The sequence below is a fragment of the Leptodactylus fuscus genome, chromosome 11 (genome assembly GCF_031893055.1).
Source record: "Leptodactylus fuscus isolate aLepFus1 chromosome 11, aLepFus1.hap2, whole genome shotgun sequence".
Lineage (NCBI taxonomy): Eukaryota > Metazoa > Chordata > Amphibia > Anura > Leptodactylidae > Leptodactylus > Leptodactylus fuscus.
The window spans coordinates 49,976,744-49,996,352 of NC_134275.1; the positions used below are offsets into that span (position 1 = coordinate 49,976,744).

Sequence of the window (19,609 nt, forward strand, 5' to 3'; positions counted from 1 at the left end):
CAGTGGAAAAGTGCAAATGAGTCAGCGGTCTCCATGTCAGGTCACACGTCAGCTGCATCCTGTTCACACTCAGCACATGATTGCGCCACCGTCTGTTTTTGTGTCCTCCTGGTGTAATAAAATAATAGTGGTTGGAGCATTGTTTTATTTTAGCCCCTCCAGGGGTCCTGGGAGCCCCCTCCATCCCTGTAACTATCACTAGGATGTGACATCACTTACTGAGAGGGTTTCTGACACGCGGATCTCTTCCGAACTGGAGGGGAAGGTCCTGCACGGCGTGAAAGCTGCAAAATAAGGAAATGAGGAGTTTGTCTGTGTTTTGCAGCAGTTTGTGCTGCTTTCAGTCTTTGCGTTGTTTAGTTTTTTATTTTCTCTCTCTTAGGCCCAGTTCACATCTGCCTTCAGGTTTCCGTTCGGGGAGTCCACTTGGGGACCCCTGAACGGAAACCTAATCCACATACTCAAGCAGTTACCTTAGAAAACCTGCGACCCCATAGACAATAATGGCGTCCGTGTGGTCTCCAATCAGTTTCTGCATGAAAAATGCGGGGCCACACAGTGGCTCAGTGGTTAGCACTGCAGCCTTGCAGCGCTGGAGTCCTGGTGTTCAAATCCCGCCAAGGGCAAAAAACCATCTGCAAGGAGTTTGTATGTTCTCCCCGTGTTTGCATGGATTTCCATCCCATATTCCAAAGACATACTGATAGGGAAAAATGTACATTGTGAGCTCTATGTGGGGCTCACAATCTACATTTATAAAAAAAAAAAAAATGCGGAGAGAAAATTGCTGCCTGCAGGAGAGGGGAACAGAATCCCCAAACGCAGGTGTGACCCGGGCCTTACTTGTATATCGCCATCATATTCCGTAGCGCTGTACAGACATTGTGGTCAATGAGAGGCCCTGAGCAGAGGAGTTGTGCGCAGGTCAGTATGAGCAGCTCTAGAGTGCCCCCTACTGGGAAAATATTCATATTCGCAAAAACGGGACGCTAAAGCCTAATGTGAACAAACACCTTTGCTTGAGCTGCAGCTCCTAGGACTTTAGCATATTAGTTATTTCCTTCCAATATGTTACAGACAAGGGATCGGCCGACACCAGAGCCTGCAGCGGATTCGTTATTACTGTGACAAGTATTTGGGGCTTTCCAGTATCTGCTCGTGGTCACAGGAAGATGCAGAAGTGGGAGCAATTCTGACCATTTGGAATATTTTGGTGGTTTTTGCAGGGTCATAGTCTGGCAGATCTGTAGAAGAAACCTATATATATATATATATATATATATATATATATATATATATACAGTCCTATGAAAAAGTTTGGGCACCCCTATTAATCTTAATCATTTTTTGTTCTAAATATTTTGGTGTTTGCAACAGCCATTTCAGTTTGATATATCTAATAACTGATGGACACAGTAATATTTCAGGATTGAAATGAGGTTTATTGTACTAACAGAAAATGTGCAATATGCATTAAACCAAAATTTGACCGCTGCAAAAGTATGGGCACCCTTATCATTTTATTGATTTGAATTCCCCTAACTACTTTTTACTGACTTACTGAAGCACAAAATTGGTTTTGTAACCTCAGTGAGCTTTGAACTTCATAGCCAGATGTATCCAATCATAAGAAAAGGTATTTAAGGTGGCCAATTGCAAGTTGATCTCCTATTTGAATCTCCTCTGAAGAGTGGCATCATGGGCTACTCAAAACAACTCTCAAATGATCTGAAAACAAAGATTGTTCAACATAGTTGTTCAGGGGAAGGATACAAAAAGTTGTCTCAGAGATTTAACCTGTCATTTTCCACTGTGAGGAACATAGTAAGGAAATGGAAGACCACAGGGACAGTTCTTGTTAAGCCCAGAAGTGGCAGGCCAAGAAAAATATCAGAAAGGCAGAGAAGAAGAATGGTGAGAACAGTCAAGGACAATCCACAGACCACCTCCAAAGAGCTGCAGCATCATCTTGCTGCAGATGGTGTCACTGTGCATCGGTCAACTATACAGCGCACTTTGCACAAATAGAAGCTGTATGGGAGAGTGATGAGAAAGAAGCCGTTTCTGCACGTACGCCACAAATAGAGTTGCCTGAGGTATGAAAAAGCACATTTGGACAAGGCAGCTTCATTTTGGAAACAAAAATTGAGTTGTTTGGTTATAAAAAAAAGGCGTTATGCATGGTGTCCAAAAAGAAACAGCATTCCAAGAAAAACACATGCTACCCACTGTAAAATTTGGTGGAGGTTCCATCATGCTTTGGGGCTGTGTGGCCAATGCCGGCATCGGGAATCTTGTTAAAGTTGAGAGTCGCATGGATTCCACTCAGTATCAGCAGATTCTTGAGAATAATGTTCAAGAATCAGTGACGAAGTTGAAGTTACGCCGGGGATGGATATTTCAGCAAGACAATGATCCAAAACACCGCTCCAAATCCTCAGGCATTCATGCAGAGGAACAATTACAATGTTCTGGAATGGCCATCCCAGTCCCCAGACCTGAATATCATTGAACATCTGTGGGATGATTTGAAGCGGGCTGTCCATGCTCGGCGACCATCTAACTTAACTGAACTTGAATTGTTTGTCCAAAATACCTTTATCCAGGATCCAGGAACTGATTAAAAGCTACAGGAAGCGACTAGAGGCTGTTATCTTTGCAAAAGGAGGATCTACTAAATATTAATGTCACTTTTCTGTTGAGGTGCCCATACTTTTGCACCGGTCAAATTTTGGTTTAATGCATATTGCACATTTTCTGTTAGTACAATAAACCTCATTTCAATCCTGAAATATTACTGTGTCCATCAGTTATTAGATATATCAAACTGAAATGGCTGTTATAAACACCAAAATATTTAGAACTAAAAATGATTAAGATTAATAGGGGTGCCCAAACTTTTTCATAGGACTGTATATATCGTCATATTCACATTACAGCCGTTGTCTCACTGGGTTATTCTTTATCCTTTGGAACCAATTGCTAATCCTGCAGGTCATCAAATCAAATCAAACAAGCTTTATTGGCACGTCCAAATACATATTTGGCATTGCCAAAGCTAGTAAAGTGTGTGTGTGGGGGGGGAGTTGGATTCGGGTGGGGAGTGGTGGGTATAGGGGGGTGGGGTGGGTGGTTTGGGGTATAACATCTCTGTGCGGACATGGCAGGGGCCTACTCGGTCCACAGGGGCACGGCAGGGGCCTACTCAGACCGCAGGGGGCACGGCAGGGGCCTACTCGGACCACAGGGGCATGACAGGGGCCTACTCGGACCACAGAGGCACACTGATTCTGAAATGTCCTTTATGGTCCACAACTTTTGTAGCCCCCACTAGGGAGATCGTATTGCAAACAGATTTCTACAACGAACGGTGAGTGCGATTCTGTCTATATAAACCCGTCATGTCCGTGGCACCAGCCCGTGTACCGACACTGGTGCAGAACGTTAAGTCAGCGCTCGTTCAGAAAAATAGTCCTGTGTAATAGGAGCGTCAAGATAGGTGAACAATTGATAACTCTACAAAACCCTTTTAGGCCGGGGCCACACAAAGCAAAACGCAGCTAAAAAAAACGCAGCAGAAAATCAGGGATGATCACAGATTAGCTGTGACACCTGCTGACAAATGTTCAATCCCTCTGCAGCGCCACCACTGGCTGAATGAAGTATTGCAACGTCCTTCACAGATTCGACTCATAGATGAGGCTCCTGAATGTCCCCCTATGAATTCTCCCCTAAAATAAGGCTGTACCCCGTTGTTCTTTGGGAAGCCATTCAGCTCTCATTCTAGGCCACAAAGGCGACATGTTGGGCCTCCATTTTTACCCAGTTTTGTAGATTTCTTCCCCTATAATCCTAAATGTGACGGGACCGTTTCAGAGTAAAGAGACTTTTTGAGTCACATCATAGACACGGACACTATAATACGATATAATTCATGGAGATTGTGCAAAACACTGGAACACAAATAAATGACAGATCCTCAGATACAAAACCAATAAAACTTAATGTTTAATAGTTAAAGGGGTTGTGCAGGGAAAAATGGACGAATCTTCCAAATAAGCAGTGAAAAAAACTAAAAAAAAAAATAAAAATATTCACATTCCCCTGCCCCCGATGCTCTGGTGTCCTCTGGCATCTCTCCTGCCCCTGATGGTCCGGTGTCTCCCCTGCCCCCAATGCTCTGGTGTCTCCCATGTCATCTGCTCCGGCGGCCTCTCCTGGCGTTATGCTAAAGCCACTGAGGCCAATCCGCGAAGAGCCTGAATGTCGCTATCTATGACATCACGGCTCGTTTTCCTGAGGCAGCTGATTGGCCTCACTGGTCATGTGACCGCTGAGCCCTGCACCAGACATGAAGTCTATGTCAGAAGGGAGTGAAGGTCTCTGATATAAGTCACCCCAGCTTTCTGTCTTTTCTGCCTCAGTCTCTGCTCTGGACACAAATGCACAACTACAGGAGAGGACTGGCCTAGAGGGAATGGAAAACCCCCTAATGACTTGTGGGCACCCCAATGGTCACCCCATGATCAACCCAATGGTCACCCTATGATCAGTCAATGATCACCCCATAGGTCATCCCAATGGTCACCCCACGATCACCCCAATGGTCACCCAATGATCACCCCATAGGTCACCCCATGATCAGTCAATGATCACCCAATCTATTTGCAGGGAAGACTTCAGAGGACATTGTGTGTTTTATGAGATCTTTTTACTGCGATAAGCAAGGTTGTGTCCTTAAAATGTGCATCTCCCCCCCCCCCCCAGTGCCCGCTTCCAAATGGTTGGCGGTCATCGGTTGATGGATGAATAGCTGGGCTGGGTCCCTGTAGTGAGTGGTCTTTTAGGCTCTTTTTCACTCAGAGTGGAGTTGGAGGTCTCCAGAATGGGCTCCTGGTCGTCTTGGTCGTGAAGATGAGGGAGGTAGAAGAGATCTGTCAGTCCGTGGAGATCTGCAGCTTTGTGGAATGTCTGGAGGATGAGCAGCATGGACATAAGACCAAGGAAGAGGTAGACTGGAAGACAAGAGATAAGACTCACTGTAAGGCGCCCCAGCACTAAGCCAATAAAACATTCACAACACCTGCAAAAAACATTGTGAAAATCTCCGGGGGCCTCTTATTAACAGGATTTATTGTCCCTTCTTTATCCCCTTAACATGGCACCAACTTCTGAGACTACCCAATGTACACCGAGCTCTGGTAGTCTGATTCCTCCCTCTTAGATGGACCAGCTGAGACTACGGGGGATGTTTTAGACTACCAAACCAAGTGCACGGAGTTGTGAGAATCTGGTGGCCATTTTACTAGAAGGGATTAGGAATTGTAGAAACCATTAAAAAGAAGGTCCAGGGGGTAAATATATATGACCCATAGAGCCCCAGTCATGGGGTAGTGCGGTCTATATCAATTATGGAAGTGGCTGAACCATTAAGGTGTTATGGGTACTTAAGGACAAGCTGGAGCCGGAACCGGAAGACATGAAGGGCTAGAACAATGGCCAAGTATGGAGAACCTAAAGTCAGACATCGGTACCTTCTGCGGGAACCAAGGACTGGGCATGTCAAAAGTCCTTTCCTGTGACGTCTGCCATTGATGTGACGTCTGCCATTAATGTGACGTCTGCCATCGTGATCGAGTCAGAGGAGTCTTCTCCAATGTCTAACATTAATGGTGAACATGACGTGTCGGAGTTGGATTGTTTTGGGCAATTTTTATTAATGTTATAGGAGATAAAAAACTCCAAAACACCAGGCTGGGTCCACAAACCAACACGTCTATGCCAAGGAAACGTCTGTCGGGAAAATCTTTACAATCTGAAACCACCCGGTCATGGATTCCTTTCATACGCCATCACAGAATTTCCAGATAGACCAGACGGACTAGCCATACAAGATACATAGTATATACTGAATAACCATGGAGCTCGCACTCGGGAGAGTTTTGTCTCTCACTTTAGTCATTCAGAATGGGTCAAGATAAACTTTGCAAGAACAAAGTGCAAGATTGCCAACAATGATAGAAAGGCCGGAGTCACTAATGGTAGATACAGAGGAACTATAAGGAAGATTCCTGAATAGTAAATTTGTCTAAATGAGGGGAACAACAGGGATCCAAAATTCTCGTACATTTTAGTTGTACGGCTCCTATAAAGACCAATATGTCTCCACGGTTACAGATACAAAGAGCCCAGTGTAGTCTGACCCTGTTATGCTGGATTAGGGTTGGTGATGCGGCAGACAGCGTGTAATGTGTGTATAATGTCTATATAGGCTTCGTATAATGTCTCGGGGGGGGATTGAAGATTGCTCAATGCTTTGTATTAGAAGACATCAGAAATAAAACATGCACAGCCAATAGAGTTGCTCAGAACGTCCATGTATAGATGACAATATCTTGTGTATATGGGTGGCCATAATCTACTCTCCTTATTCTTGGTAACCTATAGACAGCTGACCCGCAGGGTCCCGAGGGGTCAGTCCCCCATTGATGACCTCTTCTGAGGATTAGTCTCGCTGTTCCCTCCTTCATTTATACACAGAAGTATAACAATTGAGAGCCCCAACCATATATTATATGTGATATTGATGACCTAACCTAAGGCCTGAAGGTGCAGGCGAGGTCTATTATAGCTGATGACATAATATGGAAGTGTGCAGGAGCCTATAATAGAGGTTGTGCGCACAGATAGTGCTGGTGGTTGTGCGCACAGATAGTGCTGGTGGTTGTGCGCACAGATAGTGCTGGTGGTTGTGCGCACAGATAGTGCTGGTGGCTGTGCGCACAGATAGTGCTGGTGGCTGTGCGCACAGATAGTGCTGGTGGCTGTGCGCACAGATAGTGCTGGTGGCTGTGCGCACAGATAGTGCTGGTGGCTGTGCGCACAGATAGTGCTGGTGGCTGTGCGCACAGATAGTGCTGGTGGCTGTGCGCACAGATAGTGCTGGTGGCTGTGCGCACAGATAGTGCTGGTGGCTGTGCGCACAGATAGTGCTGGTGGCTGTGCGCACAGATAGTGCTGGTGGCTGTGCGCACAGATAGTGCTGGTGGCTGTGCGCACAGATAGCTTTATTGCTCTGCATTGTATGATCCTGGGGCCCAAATGAAAAAACATGAGCCCCCCCAACAACAGAAGATGAAGGCAGTGTTACTTCCAATACTTACAGGCTACGGAGACTTTGTAGAGCTGACGGAGCCATTGGTCGTCCTGTTCTCCGGGGACATAGTCTCCAAGTCCGATTGTGCAAAGTGAGATAAAACAAAAGTAAAAAGCATCCAGGAAAGTCCAAGAACTCTCGATGGAGCTGAATATGGCGGAGGGCACCACAAGGAACAGGAGCAGCACCGCGATAGCCAAGACCACAAAGTGCACCCTGGTGACCTTCTTGCGGTCATAGCCTCGGTGAAGCTGGAAGTAGTGGATTGGCCGATAAGTAAATGTGGACATAAGACGTTGGACAGCGGCGCTGAGGACCAGCATGGTGAATGGAACACCGAGCAATGCGTAGAAGATACAGAAAGCCTTCCCGGAGTCTGTGAGAGGAGTCGTATAGCCATAACCTAGGAGGAGGGAACACGGCAGGGGTTAATATTCAGTCTATACACGACTATATACAACTATATACAAACATACATGACTATATACAACTATACACAACTATACATGACTACATACGACTATATAGTACTATATACAACTATACAGAACTAGACGGGTCCTCTGTAAGGGTTGATACCTTGACCTCAATCTTTTTCCTACAGTACAATACAAATATGGGGAACTGCTGCCATATATATATATATATATATATATATATATATATATATATATATATACACACACACTGTATATTATTAGTCTGTGCGCAGCAGTTTTTCGGCTTCGTCAGCGACTACTTCATCAGATGTTCAGTTTCCTCAGACCTTCAGAGTACAAACCTTTATACAGCCTTAAGAAAGATGAGACTTTTGCATAATCTTATAGTGGAAACAGATTAGTGAGCAGACTATTCCGTATAGATAAAGGGGTAACGTATAGCTCTAACGTATAATTATATAACATATTTCTATAGCGCCAACATATTCTGCAGCGCTTTACAAATTGTAGGGTTCATGTACAGACAGAGTCAGGGCCCTGGACGCAAGAGCTGACAATCTTATCCTCTTATTACATAGCCCACAGAATCAAAACAAAGGGGATAAAGAGATAACGTATGGCCAAAAGCAGAGAGGTAATGCATGGCCAAGAGCAAAGGGATAACGTATGGCCAAGCATCTAGATCTGACAGAGTAAGAAGGATCCGCCAAGCGCTGCCTGCACAAGTCTTCAACTTTAGGGCCCATTGCACACATAAGAGCCCGCACCGGAGCCCACAAGAGCACCCAATGCCCGGGTTAGTACAAATGGCACAGATGACGGATTGGTGTCCTTGAGTCATCCGTGATTTTCACTGACTCGTACATTGAAATGAATGGACTGAGCAGGTATAGGGACAGATATAGGGACGAGTAGGCCTCATGCTTACGACTGCCATGGTGGATCAAAATAAAGACACTTTCATTTATAGGGGCCCATACACACAGAGGCATTTTTGAGGGTCATAGTGGACAGCCACCAAATATGAATATCTGTCCCTATTCCTGTCCCTATACTTGTGCTATATATATGTCCCTATACCAGTCCTATATATGTCCTATATTTGTCCATAATTGCAGCTCAGGCCTGGTTCACATCTGCGTTCTGTATTCTGCTTGGGGACCCCTGAATGGAATACCGAAACGCATTAAAAAGTGTTTAGCTTAAAGGAACTACATGGACCCCATAGACTGTAATGGGGTCCATGTTTTTTCTGCAAGGTGTCTGCGCGAATCATGCAGAGAGGAAAGTAGTTCATGGGCTTTCATTGCTCGCTGCTTTTTAATGTATTTGGTATTCCATTTGAGGGGGAGGGGGGTCTCCAAACAGACTCCCTGACCTGAATACCAAACACAGACGTGAAGGCCTCAGTTCATTCATTTCAATGTATGGGTCAGTGAAAATCATGGAAGACACGTAGATACCAATCCGCCTGTCATAGGTGCCATTTGTACTGACTCGTACACTGCACTGTGTGCATATAGCCATATAGGACCTGCAGCCATGATAACTACAGCTGTGTGTGTATGGGTCCATATACAGTATATCAATGTGATCAAACTGATCCACAGATAAAAAGAAGGATTGTGTGCACGAGGCCTTATATTCTTCATTAGAAGCCGTGCTTATAGGACTATGAAACCACAGGGACTCCATGTGCCACTATATAGGGTCAGCGCATGAAGCTTTCCCATATACATGGACCGTAGATCAGGTTATGTGCACCTTAATCCCATCTGGTCCTATATACGGCCGAAAGGTTTGGCTTAGAAGGTTTAGGGGAGTCTTGAAGTGGAGTCCATAATTCGGACTGTTGGATGTGGGTGTGATCGGCCTATATGGCCTCAGCCTTCCCCAGTATACAGAAATTCTAGGACACGGTCCCTTATAAGTCCCTGGATGTGGCCTGAAGACACAATAGACCCCGAGCCGCTTCTGACCTAATTCACACAAACACGTCGGCGTCCTAATTTCACAGCTCAATCCAACAAGCCAAAAATCTAAGAAATGCGATTTACACAGAGCTCCGCCTGTTCTGCGAGACCTTCTGAATGGCCTGGTATTAGGTGACATCATTGGGGTTATTTATCCCCCGGCCAACGTAATGGGGAGGATTAGTGACGAATATAAAGCGGCGGCCGCAGTGGCAACAACCCGGATGTCTCAAGAGTCAGAGAACTAAAATACAAGTCTTCAGGTATTACCATAGGAAGGAGTAAGACATTATCTATACAAGGGGGTAGAGCCATATAGTACAGGACATTATGTATACAAGGGGGTATAATACAACCGTATAGTACAGGACGTTATGTATACGAGGGGGTATAGTACAGCCATATAATACAGGACGTTCTGTATACGTGTATACAGCTCAACATGTAAGCTATAAGGTGTATACAGCTCAGCATATAATCTATGTGGTGTATACAGCTCAGCGTGTAAGCTATAAGGTGTATACAGCTCAGCATGTAAGCTATGTGGTGTATACAGCTCAGCGTGTAAGCTATAAGGTGTATATGGCTCATCACGTAAGCTATAAGGTGTATACAGCTCAGCATGTAAACTATAAGGTGTATACAGCTCAGCATGTAAGCTATAAGGTGTATACGGCTCAGCATGTAAGCTATAAGGTGTATACGGCTCAGCATGTAAGCTATAAGGTGTATACAGCTCAGCATATAATCTATGTGATGTATACAGCTCAGCGTGTAAGCTATAAGGTGTATACAGCTCAGCATGTAAACTATAAGGTGTATACGGCTCAGCATGTAAGCTATAAGGTGTATACGGCTCAGCATGTAAGCTATAAGGTGTATACGGCTCAGCATGTAAGCTATAAGGTATATACGGCTCAGCATGTAAGTTATAAGGTGTATACGGCTCAGCATGTAAGCTATAAGATGTATACAGCTCAGCACATACGCTATAAAGTGTATACGGCTCAGCATGTAAGCTATAAGGTGTATATGGCTCAGCATGTAAGCTATAAGGTGTATACGGCTCAGCATGTAAGCTATAAGGCATATACAGCTCAGCATGTAAGCTATAAGGTGTATATGGCTCAGCATGTAAGCTATAAGGTGTATACGGCTCAGCATGTAAGCTATAAGGTGTATACAGCTCAGCACATACGCTATAAGGTGTATACAGCTCAGCACACTGCCATATTGTGTCCTCAGTACCAAACACAAGTCAAACAAGAAGCTGCTGCAAATATTAGTCCAGGGTGAGGTCAGGCGAGAGGAGCGGGGACAATCCTGTGATACAGTCACAGCCACTCGGCCTATAAGGAACCTGGGATTGTGTTAGGTCCCTTCTCCCCATAGACTCTCTTTAACTCTCACATCTCTATCAGGACTTCAGTTTTCTGTTCTGTTACAGGAAGAGAAAAATGGAAATCCCAAATCCTTTATATGCTGTGCCCACATGGACCCCAATAGACTCCACTGCCTAACAATGAGAACATAGCCTTACAGGAGCCATGGATAGGCTAGTATATGCTCCTAAGAGGTTCTGCAGCGACTATCATCACTTATTTCTGAGCTCCAGGATCAGAACCATCTCCCGTCTCCTCACTGCTCTCCTGTAGTCACCACTAGTGATCTGTATCATGGAGACATGGGGAGGAAGTGATGATGGAATAACTGGAGAAACCCTTTAAGATTTTGTATGTTTTTTGGAGACACAGGTCAGACTGGCTGGATTTCAACCTTAACCTATCTATCTGCAGGACTGGGTGATATGCTGGGTCTGGTGACAGTAACCTATCTATCTGCAGGGCTGGGGTGATATGCTGGTTCTGGTGACAGTAACCTATCTATCTGCAGGGCTGGGGTGACATGCTGGTTCTGGTGACAGTAACCTATCTATCTGCAGGACTGGGTGATATGCTGGTTCTGGTGACAGTAACCTATCTGCAGGGCTGGGGTGATATGCTGGTTCTGGTGACACTAACCTATCTATCTGCAGGGCTGGGGTGATATGCTGGTTCTGGTGACAGTAACATATCTATCTGCAGGACTGGGTGATATGCTGGTTCTGGTGACAGTAACCTATTTATCTGCAGGGCTGGGGTGATATGCTGGTTCTGGTGACAGTAACATATCTATCTGCAGGACTGGGGTGATATACTGGTTCTGGTGACAGTAACATATCTATCTGCAGGGCTGGGGTGATATGCTGGTTCTGGAGACAGTAACCTATCTATCTGCAGGACTGGGGTGATATGCTGGTTCTGGTGACAGTAACATATCTATCTGCAGGGCTGGGGTGATATGCTGGTTCTGGTGACAGTAACCTATCTATCTGCATGACCTAACTTATAAACTGGAAATAATGTGACTATAGCAGTTACTGGAGCCGTTCCGATGTCATCTAAAAGACGGAGACTATAGAGCCTATATCTGATAACATCCCGCCCTCCCCCCCATAGGTAACAGAAGGATTACATTAATAACCTGGAGATTTTACTAAAATTGTGGAAAGCTTTTCCTAAGTCCTTCAGTCTTGGGCCAGCTTCACAAGGGACATGAAGGCCAGAGAGGTTCTCACACCAACAAAGGGGCGATATATACAAGCGACAAGAAGACTCAGGTCATATTAAAGGCTCCAAATCAGTGTAAACAGCAAACAAGGGAAGGAGCCAAAGGGTTAAACCTTCTATCCGGGATCCGAGGGGGAAGGGCGGGCAACAAGTTCTGTTCCTTACTGTCCATTAAATGGGGCATTTAGTTTTGTTATGGGGCCAATGGATTGCTGATGACATCATCAGACTGAACCACTGTCTTTGGCACATCTGGCTTCTCCTCCAGTGCAGGGATATAGATATAGCTCAGACTTGCTGTATACATTACCTGGTATATATATTTTCTGGCCTTCTGTATGTGGACAATGAGCAGCTTGTACATCACATGGATTTCTAGTGAGCGGCACTGACCCCGCTGTTCTCACTACTAAGTGATATGTTTACGAGGCGAACAAGTTGCTGACCCCAGAATCAGGCCCCGAGCCAAGACACACAGATGGACGGGTGCAAGGTGGGTGAGCAGTCCAGGCGTTCAGTACAGCACTCCAGTGAGGCCGAAACCTGAGATAACCAAGCGTAGAGACATAGACCCAATATACACATTGTCTAGTCCTTACTGACATACCATAAGGGGCGTCTACTAAATACAAGGAACAAATTGGAAAGCTAAGAAGCTTCTACTAAATATAAGGAACAATCTGAAAATCTAAGGAGCGTCTACGAAATACAAGGAACAAACCGGAAATCTAAGGAGCGAAAAGCAAGGAATAAAACAGAAATCTAAGGAGCATCTACTAAATACAAGGAACAAACCGGAAATCTAAGGAGCGTCTATTAATTAGAAGGAACAAACCGGAAATCTAAGGAGAAAAAAGCAAGGAATAAAACAGAAATCTAAGGAGTGTCTACGAAATACAAAGAGCAAACCGGAAATCTAAGGAGCGAAAAGCAAGGAACAAACTGGAAATCTAAGGAGCATCTACTAAATACAAGGAACAAAGGGGAAATCTAAGGAACGTCTACTAAATACAAGGAACAAACCGGATATCTAAGGAGCGTCTACTAAATACAAGGAACAAACCGGATATCTAAGGAGCGTCTACTAAATACAAGGAACAAACTGGAAATCTAAGGAGCTAAATACAAGGAACAAACTGAAAATCTAAGGAGAATCTACTAAATACAAGGAAAAAACAGGAAATCTAAGGAACGTCTACTAAATACAAGGAACAAACTGGAAATCTAAGGAACGTCTACTAAATACAAGGAGCAAACCGGATATCTAAGGAGCGTCTACTAAATACAAGGAACAAACCGGATATCTAAGGAGCGTCTCCTAAATACAAGGAACAAACTCGAAATCTAAGGAGCATCTACTAAATACAAGGAACAAACTGGAAATCCTAGAAAGTGTTCCAGGATTTGAGAGTTTGCCTATAGGGGCTCCATGTGAGTAAATCCGAAGAGGCAGATACAAGCTGATCACCACCTGGTACCTTGTCCCGTCTAAACTACACAGTTTCTTTCCGTCTACCTCCTCTAGGTGTTGGTGGTGTGGCACAGAGGAGGGGGGGGGGCAACTCCTGCACGTTTTCCGGGAGTGTTGTTTTGAGGGACTTTTGGGATGGGGTCCACCGTATGACTTCTAGGGTATACCAGATCACCCCCCACCCTCCCTCGGACACCAGCTTTCTATCTCTTCCACCTCTCCGATTACTCCAAGTGTTCCCTAAGGCCCCGGGGGATGCGGCCTGGACCTGCATACACTTACATATGAATAAAACATTAATTTACACAAAAATGGGGCTCAAAAGCTGAATAACAAAGATATATCTGGAAAGTGTAGGAGCAAACTCTACAAGGTACTGGGATTAGGCTTATACCCAATTTACTGCTGACACTCCCTTTAAGGCAAAGGCTCATCTCTCCCAAGAAGAAAAGGATTTGCCATTGAATTTCAACCTTCTTTCCCACAACATCCCTTTCCATGGGAGTATTGGAAGGCCCCATATACAGAGGATGGTCAATGGGTCCCACCAATAAGTGTTGGGTCCGGCCATTGTTTATGGGGTCTTTATAGGGGGCTGCCGGATCTTTGCTGATGTCAGGGTACATAGATGGCAATGATCCTGACGGCCTTAGGTGTGTCTTGTGGCTTCTCATCACCGTGTTATAGAGGGAGGGGACCCAGAAAACTGACGGACCTACTAAACCTGTTCTTCCCTCTCCTGGCTGTAGGCTCGGGCTGGATTTCTACATATTTTATACATCTCATTGCTGTGCATTGTCTTACATGTATAGTATTATCAATCGCTGATCTGTGCGGGGATTGTGACCAGGTATAATCTGAACACAGGTCTAATGTTGACCATACATGAGGCGGTTGTTCTCTCCTGACCCCATGAATATTCAGTGTACAGTCAGGGGGTTGTAGATGACATGTATGCCCGCCTGTAACATGGCCCTCGCAGTATCAGCTCCAGCTAGGAGATAGCGTATCCTCTATAAACCGCTCGGCGAGATCTGTACACACTGTGTAGACATTTCCCAGTGCCCTGGAGGGGAATACTTGGGATTACGAGATGGATAGATTTCTTATGTTTGCCAAATGTAACCGGAGCGCAGGTGTTACCGCGCATGTGACTGCCAAGGAATCGCTCCGTGTCATACCAGGTGGAAATACTACTGACTGCTTCCAACGTTCCTGCATTGTAGGAGATTAGGGAAACCCTATAGGATATGTGAATGTAACCCAATAAATACAGGATCACCTAAACCAGGAGAAGCGCAACACGAGTGATCGGCAGCTTTATCTGGTGAATGGGCAGCACTGAGGTCACTATAGGGGCGATTATATATGGTGGGTTCTCCAGGGGTAATAAATGTCTATAGACAGCTCACTATAGTGTAATAGTCTTCCATCCCCGATAGTGCCCAAGTCCCCGCCAATCCTTCCCAACGCACAGGATATGACCAGCCAATCACTGACTACTATAGCAGAATCTCGGCCAGCGATAGGCTGATGACACCTGGACATAAGGCCCGACAGGCAACCAGAACGGAGAAACCACCACAAGATTCACTTCTGTCACATAATATTTTATCACAATGATCTATTTTTTCTATATTCATTTCGTGATGCAAACATTTTTGGCAAATATTGCACACAAAATTTGGCCATTGACCTGCAGATTGCAAACAGTATTACTCATGATCCCCATCACAACCTCAAGTACTCACCAACAGTGGTCACCAAAGTGCTGGAGAAGAAGAGGGAGGAGGCGAAGTCCCAGTTGCTTTCATTGGACGCGTTATTCAAGACCGACACCCCAAATTTGTTGGCACTGATGACTTTCTGCAGCAGGGTTTCTAAGCTGCTCTCGTTCACACACGGACTGTTGCGCAGAAACGCCCGCTTCAGCTGCTTCAGCTCCTCACGTAAACTTTCCTCATATGGAGCCTCAATACTGGAAACCACCAACGCACCCAGAAAGAGATAGACCAGGTAGACGACCACGAGCAGCGTCAGCACCAGCCAGGACTTCATGTCAGAAGATCTAAAAAGAGAAAGCTTGAATTTATTAATATCGCTGATGTTGTAAATACTTGTACAATATACTGAGCTTAGGAACCTGTAGGATTCATGGGGCGGCTTTACAAGACACATTTCTAACCCTTTCCCTTGAGCGGTAATGATGGCCAGTGAAATCTGTAGATTTGGCATTGTGACTTACCTCTCTGAAGAAACATCAACGCCCTCAAATAAAGCACAATATACAGCAACAGAGGCCCTGAGGGGAAAACACTGAATCTGGTGACAGTAACCTCTCTATCTGCAGGGTTGGGGTGATATGCTGGGTCTGGTGACACTAACCTATCTATCTGCAGGACTGGGGTGATATGCTGGGTCTGGTGACAGTAACCTATCTATCTGCAGGGCTGGGGTGATATGATGGTTCTGGTGACAGTAACCCATCTATCTGCAGGGCTGGGGTGATATGCTGGGTCTGGTGACAGTAACCTATCTATCTGCAGGACTGGGGTGATATACTGGTTCTGCTGACAGTAACCTATCTATCTGCAGGGCTGGGGTGATATGCTGGTTCTACTGACAGTAACCTATCTATCTGCAGTACTGGGGTGACATACTGGTTCTACTGACCGTAACCTATCTATCTGCAGGGCTGGGGTGATATACTGGTTTTACTGACCGTAACCTATCTATCTGCAGGGCTGGGTTGATATGTTGGTTCTACTGACCGTAACCTATCTAGCTGCAGGGCTGGGGTGATATACTGGTTCTGGTGATGATGTTACTGCTAATCTAACAGTCACCATCTGTCCTGTAAGGGGCTCATGTGACAACTAACAATATACTTAACTGACAACTCCGCAGTAATTACAGAGGAACGTGACGCGGTGTCACCGGGGCTGAGCCCACTTGGTACAATCCTGACATTTTGCATGTAGGTGTGATTCTTGTTAGTTACCATCTTATAAATTCTACGGCCTCTGCTCACATCTGTGTCATGTTGTCCATTCAGCAGACACCACAACGCAACATCCGTCCTGTCACATGATGAATACCTGGGGTACCTGATGGACCTCTTTGATTTATAATGGATCCGTCCGGTCCGTCCATCATTCTAATGGGGTGAAATGTGATGGAACCTGCAGTGAGTTCCTCTTCCTGGAACCTCCAATACAGATGAACAAGGAAACGAAACGTCTCTACAGTTCTGTACAATAAACGGCACGGACTCATTCACTCCATAAAATCTCCTCCTCGTTTCATGAAACCTCACAATGAACCAGAACCTTTCACGTGATCCGCTCACTTTATGTATTTCGTCTATAAGAGCCCATATTGTATACAAGGGCGACTACTGGAGGTGGCTACAACAGGATGAGGCCTACGGGCCCGCCGACCCAGTAAGACAATGTACGGGACTAAGAGCTAGGGGGTCTCCTGACCTTACTAGGGTGGCGGTGAGATCCAACATGGGTGTAACCTCTGCAAGGGCCGAAATGGGGCCAAACAAGGGACTAAAACATTGTAGGTATCCTCAGGTTGACATGTGATGGGGCACAAGGGCCAGGGCTGGTTAGGAGTGGGATAGCGGCAGACGGATTGATCAGGGGCCTTTCATCGGTCTTATGGGGTCCTCGATGTAAGAAACCTTCCTTACAAGTCACACAGAAGATTTCATTTTCATTTAGCGCTAACGTAACATTCATCCAGGCGGTCCTTATGGACCATGAGTAGTCCAGTATAAGGGATGGCACCTACAAATACATCCTCCTATCTCAGCATAGCATGACGTCACCCACAAACGGCTAACGGCCAGAGAATGGGGCGGTGGAGGAGATGACCGAGTGTTTCTGGAAGAACTTGCATCATTATACGTCTCAACAGAGCTGTAGCTTGAAGCTCCTGCACCCCAAAGTATAAGGTGTAATGGGGCCCCTAGTAATCCTCTGCCATAGTGGTGTATTGTATGTGTGCTGGGGCCCGGGAGTGACCACTGCACCCTGAATCTCTCCCTAATCTAAGACATCCCCTGATGTAGGGAAACCTCTAGAGGAAAAATTTGTCCTTTTTAAGGTTAGGGCAACACCCCCATACACATGCATGCATGGTCGAGTGTGCAGGTGTTCTTCACAAGGATAGGGGAATAATCTGCAGACAGACTGGTGGCAGAGAACAAAAGGACCAGACATGCCGAAATACAACCTGTCTAATTCTTCTTTCCTCTGACAACCCCGTACACGTTACATGGATGTTGGTCCTGCGGGAATTGTCAGACATTCATCTCATGTGTACGGATACCTAGAAGACTTATTGGGGATTACAAGCCATGGCCGATAAATTGTGTAAAGTCTGTGCATTCCTCAGGACGGCCATACAGACATCTCCTGTGCCCAACGTCATCAGATGGACGACCAAGTACAAGACCCCAAATATTCTGCCACAGACACTTGTAGAGTGGACTTTGTCATTAATACTGAGCTGATTTCTTGGTATAGGAGACCTGGTATAGGAGACCTGGTATATTAGACACATGGTATAGGACACCTGGTATAGGAGACTTGGTATATGAGACACATAGTATAGAAGACCCGGTATAAGAGGCAAAGTATAGGGGAGACCTAGTATAGGAGACCCGGTACATTAGACACTTGGTATAGGAGACCTGGTATAGGGGAGACCTAGTATAAGAGACCTGGTATATGAGACACATAGTATTGAAGACCCGGTATAAGAGGCAAAGTATAGGGGGGACCTAGTATAGGAGACATTGTATACGAGAGCTCTATCCCTTTAGGGCCGGTATGCTTGGCCTTACATCTGCCTGGTGGGCATACAGCTCAGACTTTCTGTAATCTCTTAAGACCTAACAATGGAGCAGACACACAAACACACAAACGTCTTGTCTTCCTTCTTCCTCTTCCCTTTATGTGAATAAGAAGCTCTCTCGACTCAGCGACACTGGAGTCTTTATATCACATAGGTACAACATAGGTATAGAAGATGCAGTATATACAGTCACTCACCTGATCGGTCTCTCAGCGCCTTCTTGCAGCAGACAGTCTAGACCCCCTCACCCCAGCCTAGCTGTCTCTTTCACATTCAGACCTCCCTGTCTCATATATACATATTGATGTGTCAGTTTTTCCAGTCCCTGCCCTGTTTCACAGAGATCTCCTCTGCAGTGAGCAGTCTCTCTCTGTCTCCTATGAGTGCTCTCAGCTTGTCTAATGTGCCTGCTGTCTCTCCACCTCCCTTCCCCCTCTGTCTCTCTCCTATTCACTTTATTGCCTTCTCCACCTCTGAACAACAAAAACTTTTACATGAGAAGAAAAGTCAGAACTTCCTGAGAGTGCAGAGAGGGAGGAGAGACTGCAACCACTCAGGGAGGGAGGAGAGAGACTGCAACCACTCAGTGAGGGAGGAGAGACTGCAACCACTCAGGAAGAGAGACTGCAACCACTCAGGGAGGGAGGAGAGAGACTGAAACCACTCAGTGAGGGAAGAGAGACTGCAACCACTCAGTATGTGTGTACAAGGGAATAGAGAGACCTACAGTATGTGTATACAAGGGAACAGAGAGACCTACAGTATGTGTGTACAAGGGAACAGAGAGACCTACAGTATGTGTGTACAAGGGAATAGAGAGACCTACAGTATGTGTGTACAAGGGAACAGAGAGACCTACAGTATGTGTGTACAAGGGAGGAGAGAGACGTATATAACCGATAATTAGACAGACATATGTATGTGTATAACCTCTCTCTGGAGCAGAGTATACAGATGTGCGGAAGGTAAGTAGTGATACTTATGGAGTCTCCGCACATCTGCATGCACTGCTCAGCTCCATTCTATCTGATGACTGATGAAGTTCTGCTGTTTAGACCGAAACGTCTCGTTCAAGTCAGATTTCTGGATGT

General features: G+C 45.5%; 1 protein-coding gene across 1 annotated transcript; it reads right to left on the minus strand.

Moving 5' to 3' along the window:
- Positions 1–4,126: 4,126 nt before the first annotated feature.
- Positions 4,127–19,057, minus strand: KCNK6 (potassium two pore domain channel subfamily K member 6). The gene is made up of 4 exons (XM_075260363.1): positions 18,716–19,057; positions 15,401–15,717; positions 7,164–7,559; positions 4,127–5,015 (listed from the first exon to the last, which is right to left on the minus strand). The coding sequence occupies exons 2-4, from the start codon at positions 15,705–15,707 to the stop codon at positions 4,792–4,794; spliced, it is 927 nt and encodes a 308-aa protein (XP_075116464.1). The 5' UTR covers positions 15,708–15,717; positions 18,716–19,057; the 3' UTR covers positions 4,127–4,791.
- Between the last annotated feature and the right edge of the window lie 552 nt (positions 19,058–19,609).

Bases quoted from the DNA above. Each gene is read 5' to 3' on its own strand.
- KCNK6 (XM_075260363.1), bottom strand. From the start codon at position 15,707: ATGAAGTCCTGGCTGGTGCTGACGCTGCTCGTGGTCGTCTACCTGGTC. The intron at 7,560-15,400 runs GTGAGTACTTGA...CCCTCCTCCTAG, and splicing joins CACTTTGGTGACCACTGTTG to GTTATGGCTATACGACTCCT. The intron at 5,016-7,163 runs GTAAGTATTGGA...CTTGTCTTCCAG, and splicing joins CTACAAAGTCTCCGTAGCCT to TCTACCTCTTCCTTGGTCTT.